The sequence below is a fragment of the Lithobates pipiens genome, unplaced genomic scaffold (assembly GCF_037356315.1).
Source record: "Lithobates pipiens isolate NorthernLeopardFrog02 unplaced genomic scaffold, aLitPip1_a1.2 Scaffold_18, whole genome shotgun sequence".
Lineage (NCBI taxonomy): Eukaryota > Metazoa > Chordata > Amphibia > Anura > Ranidae > Lithobates > Lithobates pipiens.
The window spans coordinates 42,841,889-42,863,124 of NW_027507758.1; the positions used below are offsets into that span (position 1 = coordinate 42,841,889).

Genomic DNA, 21,236 nt, shown 5'->3' on the forward strand with positions numbered 1-21,236 from the left:
CTGTAGTGCTGGCCCTATATGAATCCTGTATAATAATAATAATAATGTAGCAAGGTCCCGGGCCTCATTTGGTATAATGAGAACCTCGAGGGCCAGAGATAGCTGATCTCCTTCTGTATATGGTGGGTTGTGAGTCATAGTGGGTGCAAAGTCGTTAAAGTCATTGGGCGCCAGACACTTCTTGAATGCAAAAGATATTTTTATTTCTCTAATTAGAACTTTGGGAAAGAGGGTTAGGGCTAAGACACCCTTAGGTAGTTGCAAGATTAATTGTCAGACTCCGAGACTTCAATAGGAGGACAACCATGCAAGAAAAGGCATCCAGCAAGACGCAACATTGCATGTGTAGGAATGATGTCTCCTATGGCAACAGTCTTTAACAAGTTCCTAACACAAAGTGTAACAGTTCCTTCCCTTCTACTATTACTTCTTGCAGTTCTTCAGATCACTGAGCTCCCAGTCTCTCTCACTAGACTAGATGATTCTCTGCCACAGAATCCCTTGAGCTCCTCTAATCTTCACCGTAGTATCTTCCTCAAGCGTCACCCCCCGCCTCTCTGCTGGGTCCCTAGGTTGGCACTCAAGATACCTCTCAAGCTTCATCCCACTGGCCTGCTCGGTCCCTGGCTTGACACACAAGGCTGCTCTGCAAGTGTCACCTCTGCTGGCTGGGTCCCTGGCTTGATACCTACTGAAGTTTCCAGATTCTTCACTGTCCCAGTTTGGTGAAAATACTGCTCCAGTACTTGCTTCAGTTATTCACTGTGGTCCCTGGTAATAAGGTGGTTGGTCTCTTGGTGGTGACAGCTTCCCCTCTACCTCCAACCATGACAGATTCTCCAGTCAGCAGAACCGTCACTTCTGGTTGGACTGCAAGCCGCAGTCCCAACCCTGTGCTGCTCTCTTGCTTCTGGACAGGCCCTAAGACAGCCTAGCAGCCAGATGTGCCTGGGATAGGCCCAATCTCCAGCCTAGCAGCCCAGGCAATACAACACATGTCCACCCAGACAGCTGCTCAGGTGGCATAGAACACTGATCGCCTGACCCCACAAAATATATAGGTTCTCCCAGCAGGCCAAAGGATCCAAGGAAACCCCTGCCCATTGGCTGAGATACCCAATGCATCCATAATCTTACCTTGCATTGCCCTGCTCTTATCTAATGCCACCAAGTACCTGGCCACCTAGCTGCAAAAAGAGAGTGCAGCAGTGCCAGACTTAGGAAGAAATCAGATGATCCCTAACAATTAACCAAGGTAGCTACTCCTGGCAGGTAAATTTAAGAGTAACCCTACCTAAACTCCAGGGTGCTACAATAAAAATAATAATAGTTAATATCCATCTGAACCATTCAGCTTCCTGCCCCTTGTGTGTCACTCCTAGTCTTATCTTTAAAGAAAGTAGAGGAAGGAGTGCTGAGTTCCAGAACCCTCCAGTACATGTAAAAGGGCTCATTATTTTTCATTATTGAGCCTTTTCAGGAAAGGATAATGTTGCAGTGGGTCAGCTCACCATGAGCTCCCCTGGCGCGATATAGGACTGTGAGAATTACAAATTTTATGGAATCAGTAAATATTAAATGGGCTCCTGCGCTCTATATGGAATTAGGGAGTAATAGTCTGGTTAACTGGATGCCGCAAACACTTACATGAGACACCTACTCATGTAGTCAAACAATGAAGAAAAAGGGGGAGCACTTTAGTTGTGGGTCATATTATTTCTCACGTTGTCCTGGGTTTTTTATATACCGTATATACTCGAGTATAAGCCGAGATTTTCAGCCTCTTTTTTGAGGCTGAAAGTGCCCCCCTCGGCTTATACTCGAGTCATCGCTGTCTGTCTGCCCGATCAGCGTGTCGAGCAGACAGACAGCGGCCATTCTAGGATTCAAAGGCCGCGCCTCCGTCTCCGCCTTCGCCTGTGATAGGCGGAACACTGAATTTCCCAGCAGTCTGTGTTCCGCCTATCACGGACGTCCTCTCATCCTCGTCCGTAGTATGAGGATGAGCGGACGTCCATGATAGGCGGACCACTGACTGCTGGGAAATTGAGTGTTCCGCCTATCACGGACATCCGATAGGCGGAACACTCAATTTCCCAGCAGTCAGTGGGAAATTGAGTGTTCCGCCTATCACCGACGGAGGCGCGGCTTTTGAATCCTAGAATGGCCACCGACGAAGAGCTGCGGGACGGGCCGGGACGCAGGCCGGGCCGGGACGCAGGCCGGGACGGGACGCAGGCCGGGACGCAGGCCGGGACGGGACGCAGGCCGGGACGGGACGCAGGCCGGGACGGGACGCAGGCCGGGACGGACACAGGCTGGACGGACACAGGCTGGACGGACACAGGCAGGCTGGACACAGGTAGGCTGCACGCACACACACACACACACACACACACACGGATGCATGCACACACAGGGATGGATGGACACACACGGATGCATGGACACACACACACACACACACACACACACACGGATGCATGCACACACACAGGGATGGATGGACACACACACACACGGATGCATGGACACACACACACACGGATGCATGGACACACACACACACACACACGGATGCATGGACACACACACACACGGATGCATGGACACACACAGGGATGGACGACACACAGGGATGGACAGGCATGTCTCACCCTCGGCTTATACACGAGTCAATAATTTTTTCCAGTTTTTTGGGGGTAAATTGGGGACCTCGGCTTATATTCGGGTCGGCCTATACTCGAGTATATACGGTATTTGAGTTTAATTTTAACAAAATAGTTTTTTGGGGCTGGTTCTAAGCTTTCTAAGGTGATCACACACCATTAGGTTACACTCTATTAAATTTTAACAATTTAGTTTCCTTTTAGTTTTAATCTAGTACTCCACTCCTTCTGGAAGTGCAACACCACTCCCCCTTTTTCTTAACATTTTATGGAATGTTAGGACATTGTCAGATCAGTGGCGTGGGTACAGATCTCTCTCTTGCCAACTTCTCTTTAATGCCTCAAAGACATTTTCAACATGTTCACTTGTACCATCATCATTTGGTATGACTATTATCCTTTTCCATAGTAAAGTTGGGACCCCTATTATTGAGGAACCTAGTGTGGACTTTTTTATTACACACCAAAGGGGGATAACTCTCAGGCATAGACTTCTTTCTGGGGACAGAGCAGGATGTGATTTTCAGGTTATAGCAAACATAAGGATAGTGGCCCTGAGTTCTGGTCAGGCCAGACTGGACCTATCCCTGGACATCCCAGAGGTGAAATAATGCTGCGTACACACGACCGTACTTTTCCATCAGAATAAACTCTGACGGTCTTTCCGACTGAGTTTCCGACAGAGTTTCCGACCGAACTGACTTGCCTACACACGATTACACCAAAGTCCGTTCCTTTCAAACGTGAAGACGTACAACAGGACTAGAAAAGGAAGTTCAATAGCCAGTAGCCAATAGCTGCCCTTGCGTCGTATTTGGTCCGTCGTACTAGCATACAGACGAACAGTTTTCCCGATAGGAATTGATTGCCTCGGAAAGATTTAAAACGTTCTATTTCTAGGTCCGCCAGACTTTTAAAAAAAAAAAGTCAGCTGAAGCCCACAGACGATTGGAATATCCGATGAAATGATTCCGTTGGACCCTTTCTGCCGGAAATCCGATCGTGTGTGCGGCATAAGTGTATTATTACCCTGTTATAACCAGAGTTCCTGGGAGAGCCTATGCTATGGATATGTAAGGTGCAACAAGGTAGACTGAGAAAGCAAAGAAAACGTTAATTATGTCTGCATGCGCCTCGGTTATACAACAGTACTATTTCTACTATTATTGGTACTATTAGAATTGCTATTACTGCAGCTACTTTAAAGTGCTTGTAAACCCTGACAACACACTTTGACCTACAGGTAAGCCTAGATTAAGGCTTACCTGTAGGTCCAAGAAATATCTCCTAAACCTACACGGTTTAGGAGATATTTGCCGAAAGACAGGCACTGCTGTCTATGGCGCATGAGCCGTAGACAGCGGCACGCAGGCGCACTGAGTGCGGCACCCGTCAACGGCGATATGGCGCTCGTGGTGGCTCCCGTGCGCATGAGCGGCAGTGACGTCATCGCGCCTTCGCCGAATGACAGCGGTGGAGCAGCGAGACCCACCGAGAAGATGGAAGAGCCAGACTACAGGGGACAGCGGTGACATCGCTGGCTCCTGTGTCAGGTAAGTGACACATAATGGACTACTATGCGATGCATAGTAGTCTATTATGCTTTACCTTTGCAGGGAACGAAAGAGGAAGTAAACTCATCAGGGTTTACTTCCTCTTTAAGTATATCTAAATACTGTATATCTAAATAGTTTCTGTTTGAGAAGGTTCGGCTGTACTTTCCCAGTCATTTAATGGAAGACAATTTGGTCCCCTCTAATCTTACAGTTATTAATTTTATTGGTACTAAACATGTTATTACTGGTTATACTGTTACAAAAAAATATTCAGTTTATTGATCCTGCTGCTAGAAATATTATTACAATTATTATTACTATCGTACGTGTTTTATAGAACAAAGAATGCAGGTATAGAATGCCAGGATTCATGGTGTTTCTATATTAGTTTTCAGATAATGGACTGATCCAGTTTCAGCTTTGGAACATCAATGAAAAATATTTATTCCCCAATCCCTTTGATAAAAGGTTCTGGGGAGATGAGAAGGTGGCCATGCTCGCTGTCTTCTGGGATGATGCAGATCTCACGTTAGGAGATGGGGCACTTTGGTACCAGGTATGTGTGTTGATCTAAGAGTGTCACCAAAATATGTTCATGTGTTGAGCGTAGTCACACACATTCAGTTTCAAAACAGTTTCCTTAAATGAATGTATAGCCCAAACTTTTTTTTTTTGAACAGATGTCCCCATTGGAAGATTTCTCTTGACCTCCTGTTCTGTAATAACTATAGCATTTTGTATTTCCCATCACTTTTTGTCTTAGGGAAAATGGCCATTAATAAAGAGGGTAATTTTCTCCAGCGGGGACACAGACAGCAATAAAAGCCTGGGTTTTAACCCTTCCCTATCCAAAATGATAAACAAATGTTCCCCCTGACCCCAGTATGTGTATATATATATATATATATATACACACACACACATCATTACTTTGACATTTAATACCAGGGTTATGGCAGCAGCTATCTGCCATAACCCCAAATCATTTCTTTCTGTGGGCGATTCAGCATCAGATAAAAGTGATCCCTGTGGTGCAATTGCTGCGGGATCACTTTTAGAGGCCATGGGAGAGGTGAAAGAGGCAGTACTGATATGCAGCACTGATGAGCACTGATAGATGTCACTGATGGACACTGATAGGTGGCACTGATGGACACTGACAGGTGGCACTGATGGACACTGACAGGTGGCACTGATGGACACTGACAGGTGGCACTGATGGGCACTGATAGGTGGCATAGATAGGTGGCACTGATGGGAGGCACTGATGGGTGGCACTAATGGGCACTGAAAGGCAGCACTGACTTGCATCACTGATGGGCACAGAATAGCCTCAGTGATGGGCACAAATTAGCATTACTGATAGGCACAGATTGGTGTTACTGATGGGCACAGACTGGCATTACTGCTGGGCACTGGTGGGGCACTGTTGGGGCTGTGCGTGATCATGGTGAGACTGGGCGACATCATATGATGTCGCCCAGAACAAATTGGACTCCCCCCCCCCGCCATTATTTGTCTATACGGTGGGCGGGAGGCAGTTAAAGGATAAGTTCACCATTTGTAACATGTTACATCCATATTCAGGGTGTAACATGTAACATGTTACAAATCCACCAGTCCCTGGTTCCCCGATATCATGTCTCCCTCTGCTCTCTGCCAGAATCTGCAGAGAACGCGGCCGTGCAGGACTCCGCCTACATCACTTATTTCTGTGAGTTGAAAAACTGCAAGATGCCTTTGCGGTTGTCCTCTTGTAGTTCTCAATGAACTACCACAGCACTGTTGAGCGATGTGGTAGTTCATTGAAGCTTCCTGTTAATTTGCAAGTGCTTGGCCATTCAAAGTACAGCCAAAAAGCTTTACACACAGAGCCTGCAATAGCCCTGCATTGCACCCATGATCTATTGATCTTGGATGTAATGCTTTCCAGGCTCCCAAATAAAAAAATAACAAATGCACAGTTTTTTACCTGCAAAAAGATGTGCATTTATTCATATTTTTAAAAAGGTGAACTTATCCCTTAAGCTATGACAAAAAAAAAATCATAGAAGCTGACTGGTTTCTATGCAGCGCTGAACCAGATTTTGCACTCTCCAATTTTAGTAAATCACCCCAACCTGTATTTAAGATTTCAGATAAAAGTGTACAAGCAGTTCAATAGCATACAATATACTGTACAGTATAATGGCATACAACTGGATGGCTATGTTTTATTACAATCCGTTGTGGAATTACTCATCAGAAATTTTAGGTTTTCTTGATATAAGGAGTACAGGCAATGGAGGGAAGAGTTTGATGTGTAAAGCTGCCCACATTGTAATCTCTAATGCCCTGTACACAAGGTTTTTCCGACAGAAATTCTGCTGAAACTGTCTTGCGTACACACTATCACACCAAAGTCCGACCGGCAAGAACGCGGTGACGTACAACACGTATGACGGGACTAGAAAAAGGAAGTTCAATAGCCAGTAGCCAATAGCCTCTGTCTGGTACTTGCTTCAGAGGATGCGTCGTTTTTGGTCCGTCAGAAAAGCATACAGACAAGCGGTTTTCCCGATAGGGATTGGTTCCGTCGTAAATATTTAGAACAGGTTCTATTTCTAGGTCCGTCAGAATTTTCGATGTAAAAAGTCAGATGGGTCATACAAATGATCGGAATATACGATGAAAAGCTTCCGTTTGACTTTTTCTGTTGGACATTCCGCTCGTGTGTACGCGGCATTAGTAGTAGAGGACTTAATAGTATAGGAGGAGAGTCTTAAATGCTATAGTAGTGGCATCATAGACTGTTCACATAATGTAAATAATGAGGGCAATGTATTCCTTTTTTCTTTTCTTCAGCTGCTTCTTATAATTGTTATTCATTATTAATTATTATTAGGGATGCACTTAGGGTTGCCACCTTTTCTTCAAGCCAAACCTGAACACTTTGGACCTGGAGGAGAGCTGGCAAACAGTGGGTGTGGCCAATTTGCGGTTAGTCCGGTCTGAATAATGTGTCCGGATTTTAGGTAGACTGAAAACCAGACACATGATTCAAAACCCGAGCTGTTCAGGTGAATCCCGGACAGGTGCCAATTGTAGGTGTCATAATACAGGGGTCAGTGTCATCCCCCTTTGTAATACAGGGGTTAGTGTTACCCCCTTCATAATATAGGGGTCAGTGCTATGCCCTCCATAATACAGGGGCCCCTCCAAGAGGACCCCCATTAGAACATAATTCCCTTATATCAGAAAAGTACAAGTGGGAGCCAATAATTTTACAAGTTTGTTGTGCCACATCCAAAATTATAGACCAAAATTGGAACACCCCTAGTGGTGGACTTGTTAGGCACGTACAATAGATCAAAATTTTCTGAAGATGCAAAAAAGTTTTTTTTATTGAAAAAATTAAGAAAAGTACATAAAACACGATGTGCATAAATACACTGATACTCTGTATATACACTGATTACTTGAAATACCCTACACGTTTCGGAGAGACTGAATCTCCTTCTTCAGGGGCATGTATAAATGTAAGAGGTGGTCTATTGAAACAAAACATTTAATATATATTAAAAAGAGTTATTTGTCTATAAAAGAACATACATATATTATATATAGTGTATAATTGACTATTGTGATAAACACTTACATATTTAGAACAGTGTGTTGAATAGACATTCCATAAGATTTGTAATTAAAAACATGACAGAAAACCAGGGTGAATGTTGCCGATGGTTATTTTCCCTTTCGAAGCCTTCTAGTGTGGTCGCCCAGGCAGAAATGGCTGAAAGAGCTGCAGGTGTAAAAAATAGACCTCCCTGTAGTGCTAATGGACGTTTGGAGCCGAGAAAGACACTGGGGCAAGGCCGTCGGTCCTAAGTGGAAAATTAAAATGTATTTTAAACTTAAAACGGGAAAGGCAGGGGAAAAGAGAAAGAAAAATCCTCTCTCTCCCGTATAGTTCTATGTACAAGAAATTCCTTTATTATAGAGAAGAATAAATAAATAAATAAATGTATAGACAAAACAGTCTTTTTTTAGACATCCAAAAATAAAGATTTTTTTTTCAAAGAATATCCTACCTGAAATACCGTAGATATTATAGTAGTAATATTAGCAAGCGGGGGTTGCTCCTAAAAAAATTAAATTGATACATTTATTATGAGGTTAATAAATTAATACAGGGTGAGGTAGGACTCTGGGAGCAAGCGGGCACGATTATCCACAGTCCTGCCCCGACTCCTCCGCTGGGCCAATCACAGACCCTCATGTCCGCTACATGACCCATTCAGCCAATCACAGGACACCCGCTGCCCATTGCTGAGCTGGGCTCAGAGTGCACTGATGTTCCAGGCACTGTGGGACAGTGATAGCGGGCATGGGATGTGCAGCGCCCCTCTAGATGTTGCCGGGGCCAGAGATCCGGCTGCCACTAGCCATAGGACGGTGGTATGTGTGCCTGGGTTTCCGGCGGGTGGAAACCCAGGCACATGTGCCAAAACTCGGACTGTCCAGGTCAAAACTGGACAGGTGGCAACCCTAGATGCACCATTACCATTTTTTAACATCGAGAACAAGTACTGATACGAGTACTCGCTGATACCAATTGCCGATACCAATTGCCGATACCTATCGCCTGGGAAGAGTAGGTAGAGGGCTGGTTTGGGAGGTGGGTGGGGGTTTAGGGAGTTGGGTGAGGACAGGCTGGGGAGGTAGAGGGGTAAGTTAGGGCAGGGTGGGGGGGTTAATAGCTGCACAGTGGGGGATTAGATCGCTGGTACACAACATTTTTAACAGAGAATTTCTTAGAGAGAGCAGCAGAAGGGAATGAATCAATAGGTAGGCTGTGCTGTGTTCTCTGCGGGTCTCCTCCAGTATCAGCCTGAAGCTGCATAGCTGAGTTTGTGTCCTGCTCCTTCCTCTGCCTATATTTGTCTGGACTTCGTGTGGTGGGGGTTGAGGGGAGAGAAAACTCCTCTAAACTTGCTGTGTTCGCTGCTGAACACCTCAGAAGCATTGAGCTAAGCGGCCTCTTCTTCGCTGGCCAGACATGCCCCCTGTTGACAGCTGAAATGTCATTGGTTGTTAAGGACATGGCGGCTCCGCTCCTTAACATAATAATTGCTGCCATTCTTTTCTTTACATTTCAGCTGATAGCTGGGAAATCCTGCTGACAGCTGAAAGAACCAAGCCAGAAGGTATCGGTTTTGGGTATTGGTACATTTTCACAAGTGCCGATGCCCGCGCAAATGCCTATTATCAGCACCGATACCGGTATTGGTATCCGTGCAGCCCTATTTATTATTTCCAAATGAACAGCAAAACAACCTAAAAGATTCTACCTATTTAGGGTTTTAAATCTTGTTACATTTACCCTCATCCAAAAATTTTAGGACTACCAGATTTATGTATCGTCACACATCATATCTGGACACATTTCTGCAATGAAAAGCCCAAAAAAAAAAATTTGATAAAACATTACATGGTTTTGTTTTATACTTTCCTTCAGATATATTCGGAGAAAGAGCAGAAAGACTTTTATTCGCAGATAATATTCAACAGAACCAATGAAGAAGTGAACAGATACTTCTACAAGAACATCACCTCCAATTTTACTGCAAAATGGATACTGAAAATAACATGGGACCAAGTACTGGCAGTTTCTTTTCAGAAAGTAATGCTCCAAGAGGTAAAGGACCATTGTCTACAAAATTGTAATAAATATGCTCTCATGCTGGTACATTAGTCATTAAGATCATGGAGAAGAACCAAAACTAGGTACAGACATAGAAGTTCTTATCTGCACTTGCCCTAAAACTCAGAAGCATATCCATTAAAGTGGTTGTAAACTCTCCCTCACAACTGTGCCCTATGTAAATCAGCAAAAAAAAAATCAAATGAACACTGCTTGCAGATATCTCCTTACTTGCTGCTTAGTATTGTTGTAATCCTTTTTGTTGTTTAGAATGACGTCACTGAGCATGCCCAGATCTCCCCTGATTTATGGCACACTCTCTATGTGCTTGTCTATCTGTTATCAGGACTTCCTACGGCACACAACACTGAAGTCCCAGGAGACTGCATAATCGCTCAGAGCTTCCTCCTACACACCATATGACCATGTGACATCACATGCAGTGTAAACCTGGCCATTACTGCAGTCTTATCAGCTGAAGCTGATAAGACTGACAAAGGCAAACATTACACAATCGGCACAAGTAAATACTATGAAATAAAACAAGTCAGCCATGAGCAGGGAAGCAGGGTTGCCATAGAAACGTTGGATTGGGAAGGATGCTTGGTTAACAGTACAGGAAGTGCTCAATGTAAGGGCGGAAATACACTCCACTGTGGACTCAGATAACAATAATTAAGATGGCGCTGCCTAAACCCCTGGAAACAAGTTTCTTTAAACGGTAAGTAATATGCGATTTGGGCTGGATTACAGTGGCTATAGTTTGATAATTACTTATTATAATAAACTAAATGAAAAGAAGCATCAGAGTGGGAGAGTTTACTTCCTCTTTAAGACAGTGCAAAAAGAAATGACCATGGGTGAAATTGTTCCTTTTATCAGTTTGCAGCAGACAGAATAGTAAGGTGATTGCCAGCTGGCTGCCATGGGTTCAGCATGCAGGGTAAGCATGCATTGGGCTTCCTTTTTTTTTTGTTTATTTCACTTTTTTGCTTTATTAAATATTTATGTCCAAATGATAGACCTGTAAGCTGCAATATGTAAATATTTTTGCTTTTGGGTTTTTAGATAAGCTTAAAATTGTAACCCGTCATCTATTTAACATTTATAAAGGAAAAAGCCTTGTATCTGTCCCTTCTGGAATTGGATATTTCAGATTTATAACAAGATCTATGATGAATCTCTCACTTCCTCCCCTAAAATTGCTCTTCTACCTATCATCATGGGCTCAGTAAAATCCCAAAAATCGAATCTCCTAAGATTCTTCCTTTCGGCTACACGTCTGCTTATTACTAAATTTCAGAAGGCTGATGTTACTCCCCCTCTCCATATGTGGGCTGATATACTTAATGACACCATGCTCATGGTAGACATGTGCGCCGTCAATAAATGTGCTTTGTTTCATTCCGTTCCGCTTCGTATTAGCCATTAATTCGTATTTCGTATCCGAAATTCAATTTGGATTCGTACGAAATATGAATTTTCGTTAAATTTTCGTAACAATTACGAACGTTCGTTATGAATTTATCATTATGAGGGGCTTCCACCATCCCTGTGCTGTGCTGACTTCCTGGGTTTTTAACTTCATCATAACGAAAAATCGTAATTAACAAACATTCTTATTTTGTCCGATTCTGAATCTCCCATCTACTACCAGTACCAGTCTCCTACTCCCATATTAAAAAAGGTCATTTTCCCAACGCTCACTCAGCAACAGAAGAAAACCTCTGATTGGTCAACAAAACACCAGTCACGTTTTCGTGTTAACGGAATTTGGATCCGAAATTCATAAAAGAAATTTCCTATTTCATACAAAATTCGGAAGCATAGCAATTCGTATTTTGGATCCTCTCGAATGTATGAATTTACGGAAATTCATACGAAACAAATCGCACTCTCGATTCTAGCTCATGGAGGAGATGCGAACTAGAGAAATGGATACGTGGGAGAGGCATAACAAGTTATGGTATGTGTGGCTTCATTATTCCACCTCTGATAAACTGCAGAAGAGACTCCCTGCCTGACCCAAATATGTCCCACTATGATGCTTTAGGTTGTCAGTTTTTTAGGCGGATCTGAACGGTCACTCCATACAGCTCTATGGAGCATCGGATGTCAGCGGCGACATGTCCGCTGACATCCGATCTGCTCCCCGATCCGATCTGTTCTGCAAAATCCAGACAGCAGGCACGTCTCAGGAATATAACATTTTGGGTTAACATATTCTTTAAATACCTGACCTCTAGGCTAGCACCCTTAGAGCCCGTTCACACAGGGGCAACTCAGGATCCGACTTCAGGTCGCCCCTAGTCGCCTCAAGTTGCGCTACATGTAAAAATCAATGTAAGTGAATGAGAGCGGTCTTAATGCACACTACTGAAGTCGCTCCGACTTCAGAAAAGGTTCCTGTACTACTTCTATCTGACTTCTAGGGGACTGGTACCCATTGATTTCAATGGAAGTCGCCTCCAAGTCGGATCTCCTTCTATATTGAGGCGACTCTCACAGAATAATCAGCTCTCTAGAGGGAACTCCACGCCAAATTTCTTAAAAAAATCGTGGGTCCCCGGGAGCATACCAGGCCCTTAGGTCTGGTATGGATTTTAAGGGAAACCCCCTACGCTGAAAAAACGGCGTGGGGTCCCCCCCAAGATTCATACCAGACCCTTATCCAAGCACGAAGCCTGGCCAGTCAGGAAGGGGGTGGGGACGAGCGAGCGCCCCCCCCCCTCCTGGACCGTACCAGGCCGCGTGCCCTCAACATGGGGGGTTGGTGCTTTGGGGAAGGGGGGCGCCCTGCGGCCCCCTCACCCCAAAGCACCTTGTCCCCATGTTGATGAGGACAAGGGCCTCTTCCCGACAACCCTGGCCGTTGGTTGTCGGGGTCTGCGGGCGGGGGGCTTATCGGAATCCGGGAGCCCCCTTTAATAAGGGGGCCCCCAGATCCCGGCCCCCCACCCTATGTGAATGTGAACATCGTACCCCTACCCATTCACCTGGGGGAAAAGTGTCAATTAAAAACACAACAAAAGTTTTAAAAGTAATTTATTAATCAGCTCCGGGGTCTTCTTCCGACGTTGGGGGGGGGGTCTTCTGACGACTTCTCCGCTCTGTTCGGCCTCTTCTCCTGGTGTCCGGCCTCTTCTCCCGCTCTCCGGTGTCTTCTCCCGGGCTCCTCCGCTGTCTTCTTGGAGCTCTTTTACTAGCGGAGGAGCCCGGTCTCCTCCGTCCTCTGTCCCAGGGCATGCTGGGACTGTGACGTCATAAAGGGCAGGGTCACCGTGTTACATCACTCGGTGGCCGCGCCCTATACCTATATAAGTTGCCACGCACGTCGCACAAGCCAGTACAGCGGAAGACAGCGTCGGGTCAACATCGGAAGAAGAAAGAAGAGAGAAGAGGGAAGAAAGAAGAGGGAAGAAGGAAGAAGGACAGAGGATGGAGGAGACCAGGCTCCTCCGCTAGTAAAAGAGCTCCAAAAAGACAGCGGAGGAGCACGGGAGAAGGAGCCGGAGATCGGGAGAAAAGGCCGGAGAGCGGGAGAAGAGGCCAGACACCGGGAGAAGAGGCCGAACAGAGCGGAGAAGTCGTCAGAAGACCCCCCGACGTCGGAAGAAGACCCCCGGAGCTGATTAATAAATTACTTTTAAAACTTGTGTTGTGTTTTTTATTGACACTTTTTCCCCCGGTGAATGGGTAGGGGTACGATGTACCCCTTACTCATTCACATAGGGTGGGGGGCTGGGATCTGGGGGCCCCCTTAATAAAGGGGCTCTCAGATTCCGATAACCCCCCCTGCCCGCAGACCCTGAAAACTAACAGCAAGGGTTGTTGGGAAGAGGCCCTTGTCCTCATCAACATGGGGACAAGGTGCTTTGGGATGGGGAGGCCGCAGGGCGTCCCCTTCCCCAAAGCACCAACCCCCCCATGTTGAGGGCACGTGGCCTGGTACGGTCCAGGAGGGGGGGTGCTCGCTCGTCCCCACCCCCTTCCTGACCGGTCAGGCTTCGTGCTCGGATAAGGGTCTGGTATGGACCTTGGGGGGGGACCCCACACCGTTTTTTCGGCGTAGGGGGGTTTCCCTTAAAATCCATATCAGACCTAAGGGCCTGGTATGCTCCTGGAGGGGGAACCCATGCCATTTTTTTTTTTATTTGGCGTGGAGATCCCCCTTGAGAGCTCATTCTCTGATTGGCCACGGCCAAAGTCGCCTGGCCTCGGGCGACTTAAAGTCGTGTTGTAAGTCGCCCCAAGTCGTGTTGCCCCTGTGTGAACCGGCTCTGAATAGCTGCTGAAGTGCTCTCACGGGACAGGAGTATGGCAGTGGTGGAAGAATAAGCACTGAAGTGAAAGTTTTTGTTTGGCTAGTGAAGATAATAACTGGAATCTTGTAATATGCATTCTTAGGCAGACCATACACAGGTCAAATTGTGAATTTTCTTTCGTATTTCGTACCATTAGTGGGCTGCAGCAACAGTCGATTTTTGTGCGGCCATCGAATTAGAGTAATCGGACATGTTGGAAATTTTTTGAAAAACAAACAATTTTCTAATCAATGATGGGAGAATCGTGCGAGAAATGTAATCGAAAAAGAAATGCGCATGTACAAGAAAAGAAAATTCCCGGAAATAAGATCTCCTCTTTTCCAGCCACGAAATTTTTTTTTCTGTAGCAACATGAGGTGAAATTGAAGGCTTGGTTGGCCGAATTTCGAAATCAATGGTGGCATCATCAGATCACAAAAAACAAGATTTTTCTGATTTTCAGAGAAAATTCTTTTGAAATTCGACCATGTATGGCAAGCCTAAGATAAGACTTTTGATTTTTTTTTAACTGCCAGCTGATTTTCTTTAACAATATGTGTAAAAAAAAAAAAAAAATGATATTGTTTCTAACTTTATTTCTATGATTTCCTTCTGCTGTGTTCAATAAACATAGACTAACACCTTCCAGTGTATACTGACGACAGACGGGACACAGTCCTTTGCATTCATGAAATATTACAATATGTCATGGAGTCCCGGACAGCGAGTATATCACAGAGCCCTGATTGGGTACACAAACGGTGAAGGTGTCTACTACAATGATCCACAAGCAATGAAGAACAATACGTATGGGCCAGCGGGACGGTACCGGCTTCACAGGGTTTTAGGAAACACGAATAGGACCGGACTGTGGGCCTATCAACTGGACCCCCCAATTAATGTAAACAAGACAAACTACCACAGGAAGTGCTGGAGATGGTATTACTCCGAGCCGGATAGTTCTTTGTGGGAAGATGGACTGCCATCTTGCCCATGCCTGAAATCCCAGACCGCTAAAGACTATAATTTTATTCCTGAGATCCTTCCATCCTTCGGCTCTGATCTGGTGAAGACATTGCGACGGTTACAGGGCAATGGGACAACCTTCCAGTCGACTCTCCCCAACCGGTATGCCGCTGGACACAGATGTGTCTATGACTCGGAAGGATATTTGATAAACGGATTCAAAGACCGATACTTTATATACGACTCAAATCAGGATGGTGTTCAAAATCACATAGGTAGGTCTGTGATATATGCTTTTCTGAATTCTAGAAGAAAATTGCTGAGACTCACATATTATAAGTCCAGAAAAAGATGGATCATACATTTAATTCACGTTTTTAAAAAACAACTTGACAAAAAAATTTGTAAAAAACAACCAGTTCATGCAAAAAGAGGCATTTTCGCCTAACAAGGTTTTTCTCACGAGACTCATTATATATATATATATATATATATATATATATATATATATATATATACATATATATATATATATATATATATATATATATATATATACACACACATATATATATATATATATATATACATATATATATATATATACATATATATATATATATATATATATATATATATATATATATATTAAATGATAAGAAATAGTCAAACAATGTTCAAATATCTCTCCCTCAACGCCCACGGAAAAAATGTTTGCTAATACAATACAATACTCGAAGCAGCTACTATCATAGAACTAAATAATCATAATTATGTCAAAGAGAAAAATATTTCTAAAACATTAGCAGCACTATAAAAAACACTCAGCAGGTGATTAAGAATAACATTGATTGACTTTAACATAAAATCCACTATATGCAGGTGCAATGGAAATAAAACACTCGATCAAAGTTCATTATTGTGCAGAGGTGACTGTGCCATAAATTATCATAGAGAGAAGCTTTAGTAGCAATTCCAATGTGGAACGAACTCCTTCACCACACCACTTGTGCCACAACCCTGCCGGTATTCCACTTACCAGACCCAGCTGGTTTACACATTTGTCAGTCAAATAAACAAACAATCTCAATTCACTGGACGCCTCCCATCTATATTATGCTCATCATCAGCAAGACGATCGCGGATACCCACAATCGTCTCACGGAGCTGAAGAACGGGGAGATGCTAATGTAAACAAGCATCTCTCCTTTCTGCCTAGTGACACTGTCACTGATCACAGCTCCCTGTGATCGGGAGCTATGATCAATGAAGTGTCGTTCGTGGCCCATCCCCCTAACAGTAATAAACACTCCCCAGAACACACTTAACCCCTCCCCCTAGTGGTTAACCCCTTCCCCGCCAGTGTCATTTTACAGTAATCAATGCAATTTTATTGCACTGATCGATGTATAATGACAATGGTCCCAAAAATGTGTAAAAATTGTCTGATATGTCTGCCAAAAAAAAAAAAAATATTAATAAAAATGCCATAAAACTAACCCCTATTTTGTAGACGTTCTAACTTTTGTGCAAACCAATCAATAAACGCTTATTGCGATTTTATTACCAAATATATGTAGAAGAATATGTATCGGTCTAAACTGAGGAAAAAAAAAAAATTTATATATTTTTTGGGGATATTTATTATAGCAAAAAGTTAAAAATAATGCGTTTTTTTTTCAAAATTGTCGCACTATTTTTGTTTATAGAGCAAAAAATAAAAACTGTAGAGGTGTTAAAATACCACCAAAATAAAGCTCTATTTGTGGGAAAAAAAGAACGTCAATTTTGTTTGGGAGCAACGTCGCAGGACCGCGCAATTGTCAGTTAAAGCGATGCAGTGCTGAATCGCAAAAAGTGCTCTGGTCTTTGGCCAGCAAAATGGTCCAGCAGAAGACCAGCTGGTAATCAGCAGAAGATCGCTGGTGCCATGCAGGTCTCCTGCAGACCTGTCAGTGTATCTGTGTGCCTGTACATCATACGGGTAAGACTGATAGGAAGACTCAATGAATTACACACAGCACACTACAGCGTCATGGTAGTTCATTGAATACTTCAAGCTGACAGCGGCAAAGAATGTCGGGACTTGTATTTTTCCATTCACAGAGGACTGTGAATGAGTGACATGTCAGCGCAGACGGAGACCAGCTCAGCCACGTTGTTTTTTTAAATTGTGACAGCTAGCGCGGGAAAGAAGATCCCCACTGGCTGTCAGAGCAGGGGATCGGGGGGAAGTGGGGGCTGGTCTGTTCGTAACATGTTACATGTTACACCCTGAATATGGGTGTTACACATAACATGTTACGAAACGTGAACTTATCCTTTAACCACTTTCAGACCGGACCATTTTGCTGGTAAATGACCAGAGGTCTTTTTACACTTTGGCACTGCGCTGCTTTAACTGGTAATTGCGCGGTCATGCAATGTTGTACCCAAACGAAATTTGCGTCCTTTTCTTCCCACAAATAGAGCTTTCTTTTAAAGGTATTTGACTGACTCTGCGATTTTTATTTTTTGTGATATAAACGTAAAAAGACCGCAAATTTTGAAAAAAAATGATATTTTCTACTTTTTGTTATTAGAAAAATCCAATAAACTCAATTTTAGTCATACATTTAGGCCAAAATGTATTCAGCCACATGTCTTTGGTAAAAAAAAAGTCAATAACTGTATATTTATTGGTTTGCGCAAAAGTTGTCACATCTACAAACTAAGGTACGTTTTCTGGAATTTACGCAGCTTTTAGTTTACGACTGCCTATCTCATTTCTTGAGGTGCTAAAATGGCAGGGCAGTACAAAACCCCCCCAAATGACCCCATTTTGGAAAGTAGACCCCCTAGGGAAATTGATAAGTGGCATGTTGAGCCCATTGAATATTTTATTTTTTTGCCTCAAGCGATTGAATAATGACAAAATTTTTTTTTTTTTTTTTTTTTACACAAAGTTGTCATTAAATGATATATTGCTCACACATGCTATGGGCATATGTGAAATGACACCCCAAAATAAATTCTGCTGCTTCTCCTGAGTACGGGGATACCACATATGTGGTACTTTTTGGGAGCCTAGCCGCGTACGGGGCCCCGAAAACCAAGCACCGCCTTCAGGCTTTCTAAGGGCGTAAATTTTTGATTTCACTTCTCACTACCTATTACAGTTTTGAAGGCCATAAAATGCCAAGATGGCACAAAATCCCCACAAATGACCCCATTTTAGAAAGTAGACACCCCAAGCTATTTGCTGAGAGGCATGTTGAGTCCATGGAATATTTTATATTTTGCCACAAGTTGCGGGAAAATTACAAACTTTTTTTTTTTTTTTTTTTTTTACACAAAGTTGTCATTAAATGATATATTGCTCACACATGCTATGGGCATATGTGAAATGACACCCCAAAATAAATTCTGCTGCTTCTCCTGAGTACGGGGATACCACATATGTGGTACTTTTTGGGAGCCTAGCCGCGTACGGGGCCCCGAAAACCAAGCACCGCCTTCAGGCTTTCTAAGGGCGTAAATTTTTGATTTCACTTCTCACTACCTATTACAGTTTTGAAGGCCATAAAATGCCAAGATGGCACAAAATCCCCACAAATGACCCCATTTTAGAAAGTAGACACCCCAAGCTATTTGCTGAGAGGCATGTTGAGTCCATGGAATATTTTATATTTTGCCACAAGTTGCGGGAAAATTACAAACTTTTTTTTTTTTTTTTTTTTTTTTTTTTTACACAAAGTTGTCACTAAATGATATATTGCTCACGCATGCTATGGGCATATGTGAAATGACACCCCAAAATAAATTTTGCTGCTTCTCCTGAGTACGGGGATACCACATATGTGGGACTTTTTGGGAGCCTAGCCGCGTACGGGGCCCCGAAATCCAAGCACCGCCATCAGGCTTTCTAAGGGCGTAATTTTTTGATTTCACTTCTCACTACCTATTACAGTTTTGAAGGCCATAAAATGCCAAGATGGCACAAAACCCCCACAAATGACCCCATTTTAGAAAGTAGACACCCCAAGCTATTTGCTGAGAGGCATGTTGAGTCCATGGAATATTTTATATTTTGCCACAAGTTGCGGGAAAATTACAAACTTTTTTTTTTTTTTTTTTTTTTTACACAAAGTTGTCACTAAATGATATATTGCTCACGCATGCCATGGGCATATGTGAAATGACACCCCAAAATAAATTCTGCTGCTTCTCCTGAGTATGGGGATACCACATATGTGGGACTTTTTGGGAGCCTAGCCGCGTACGGGGCCCCGAGAACCAAGCACCGCCTTCAGGCTTTCTAAGGGCGTTACAGTTTTGAAGGCCATAAAATGCCAAGATGGCACAAACCCCCCCAAATGACCCCATTTTGGAAAGTAGACACCCCTAAATTTACGGGTACACTAGTGAGACTAGGTAATAAATGGCGGGTGCCCTGAAACTATAAAAAAATAACTAACCAACCAGCGTCACCTGTAACAGTTATATGGTGATCACTGGTGAAAGGGTTAACTAGGGGGCAATCAGGGGGCTTTATGCGGTAGTATATGGGGGTCCCTGGCGCTATAAAAAGCTGCGGCGAACCTAAATACCTACCTGCCTAACTAGCGTCACCTGTGACACTAATACAGCGATCAGAAAAACGATCGCTTATTAGGCTGGGTTCACACTGGAGAGATGCAGGAACGCCACGAATCCGCGGCGGGTTCCCGCATCGCATGCCTCCCGGCGGCAGTTCACACTGCCCTATGCGAACTGCTGGGAGTGTCAGTGAAATGTTAATGACACCCCCAGATCAGTTCGCATATCGCAGTGCGATCTGCAAACTTGGATCGCATGGTGTGAACACCCATGTGATCCGATTCTGCTGCGGACCAAAAAAAGGGTCCCGTGCGAGTTTGCGGCGGGTGCGGCGGGTGCAACGCGAATTCAGCCATACTCTCTGTATGGCTGAACTCGAATCGCACAGAGATCGGATGTGATTTGCACTGCAGTGCGGTGCGAATCACATCCGTTCTCATAAACCGCTGCAATGTGAACCCAGCCTTAGTGACACTGGCGACGGGGGGTGATCACGGGGTTAAACCTTTATTGGGGGGGTTAGGGGGGTACCTTAGAACTAAAGGGGGCTAACCCTAACTGCCCTAACAGTTATTACAGTCACAAATGACACCCGCCGTGTGATCAGGGGGTTAAACCTTTATTAGGTAATAAATGGCGGGTGCCCTGAAACTATAAAAAAATAACTAACCAACCAGCGTCACCTGTAACAGTTATATGGTGATCACTGGTGAAAGGGTTAACTAGGGGGCAATCAGGGGGCTTTATGCAGTAGTATATGGGGGTCCCTGGCGCTATAAAAAGCTGCGGCGAACCTAAATACCTACCTGCCTAACTAGCGTCACCTGTGACACTAATACAGCGATCAGAAAAATGATCGCTTATTAGGCTGGGTTCACACTGGAGTGATGCGGGAACGCCACGAATCTGCGGCGGGTTCCCGCATCGCATGCCTCCCGGCGGCAGTTCACACTGCCCTATGCGAACTGCTAGGAGTGTCAGTGAAATGTTAATGACACCCCCAGATCAGTTTGCATATCGCAGTGCGATCTGCAAACTCGGATCGCATGGTGTGAACACCCATGCGATCCGATTTTGCTGCGGACCAAAAAAAGGGTCCCGTGCGAATTTGCGGCGGGTGCGGCGAATGGCTGAACTCGAATCGCAGAGATCGGATGTGATTTGCACTGCAGTGCGGTGCGAATCACATCCGTTCTCATAAACCGCTGCAATGTGAACCCAGCCTTAGTGACACTGGCGACGGGGGGTGATCACGGGGTTAAACCTTTATTGGGGGGGTTAGGGGGGTACATTAGAACTAAAGGGGGCTAACCCTAACTGCCCTAACAGTTATTACAGTCACAAATGACACCAATGCAAAAAAAAAAAAAAATGCATTGGTGTCACTGTGACTGGGGGGGCAGGGGTAATTGGGGGGGTGATCGGGGGGTAAAGGGGGGGTGTGAGTGTGCCTGGCATGTTCTACTGTGTAGTGTAGTGC

General features: G+C 44.2%; 1 protein-coding gene across 1 annotated transcript in view; it reads left to right on the top strand.

Moving 5' to 3' along the window:
* The window catches only part of LOC143986670 (uncharacterized), a 126,700-nt gene that overhangs the window by 32,549 nt on the left and 72,915 nt on the right, over window positions 1-21,236 (top strand). The window contains exons 6-8 of the mRNA XM_077485077.1: window positions 4,614-4,781; window positions 9,723-9,902; window positions 14,847-15,453. Of these exons, the coding sequence (XP_077341203.1) occupies window positions 4,614-4,781; window positions 9,723-9,902; window positions 14,847-15,453 (955 nt within the window). The remainder of the gene's footprint in view (window positions 1-4,613; window positions 4,782-9,722; window positions 9,903-14,846; window positions 15,454-21,236) is intronic.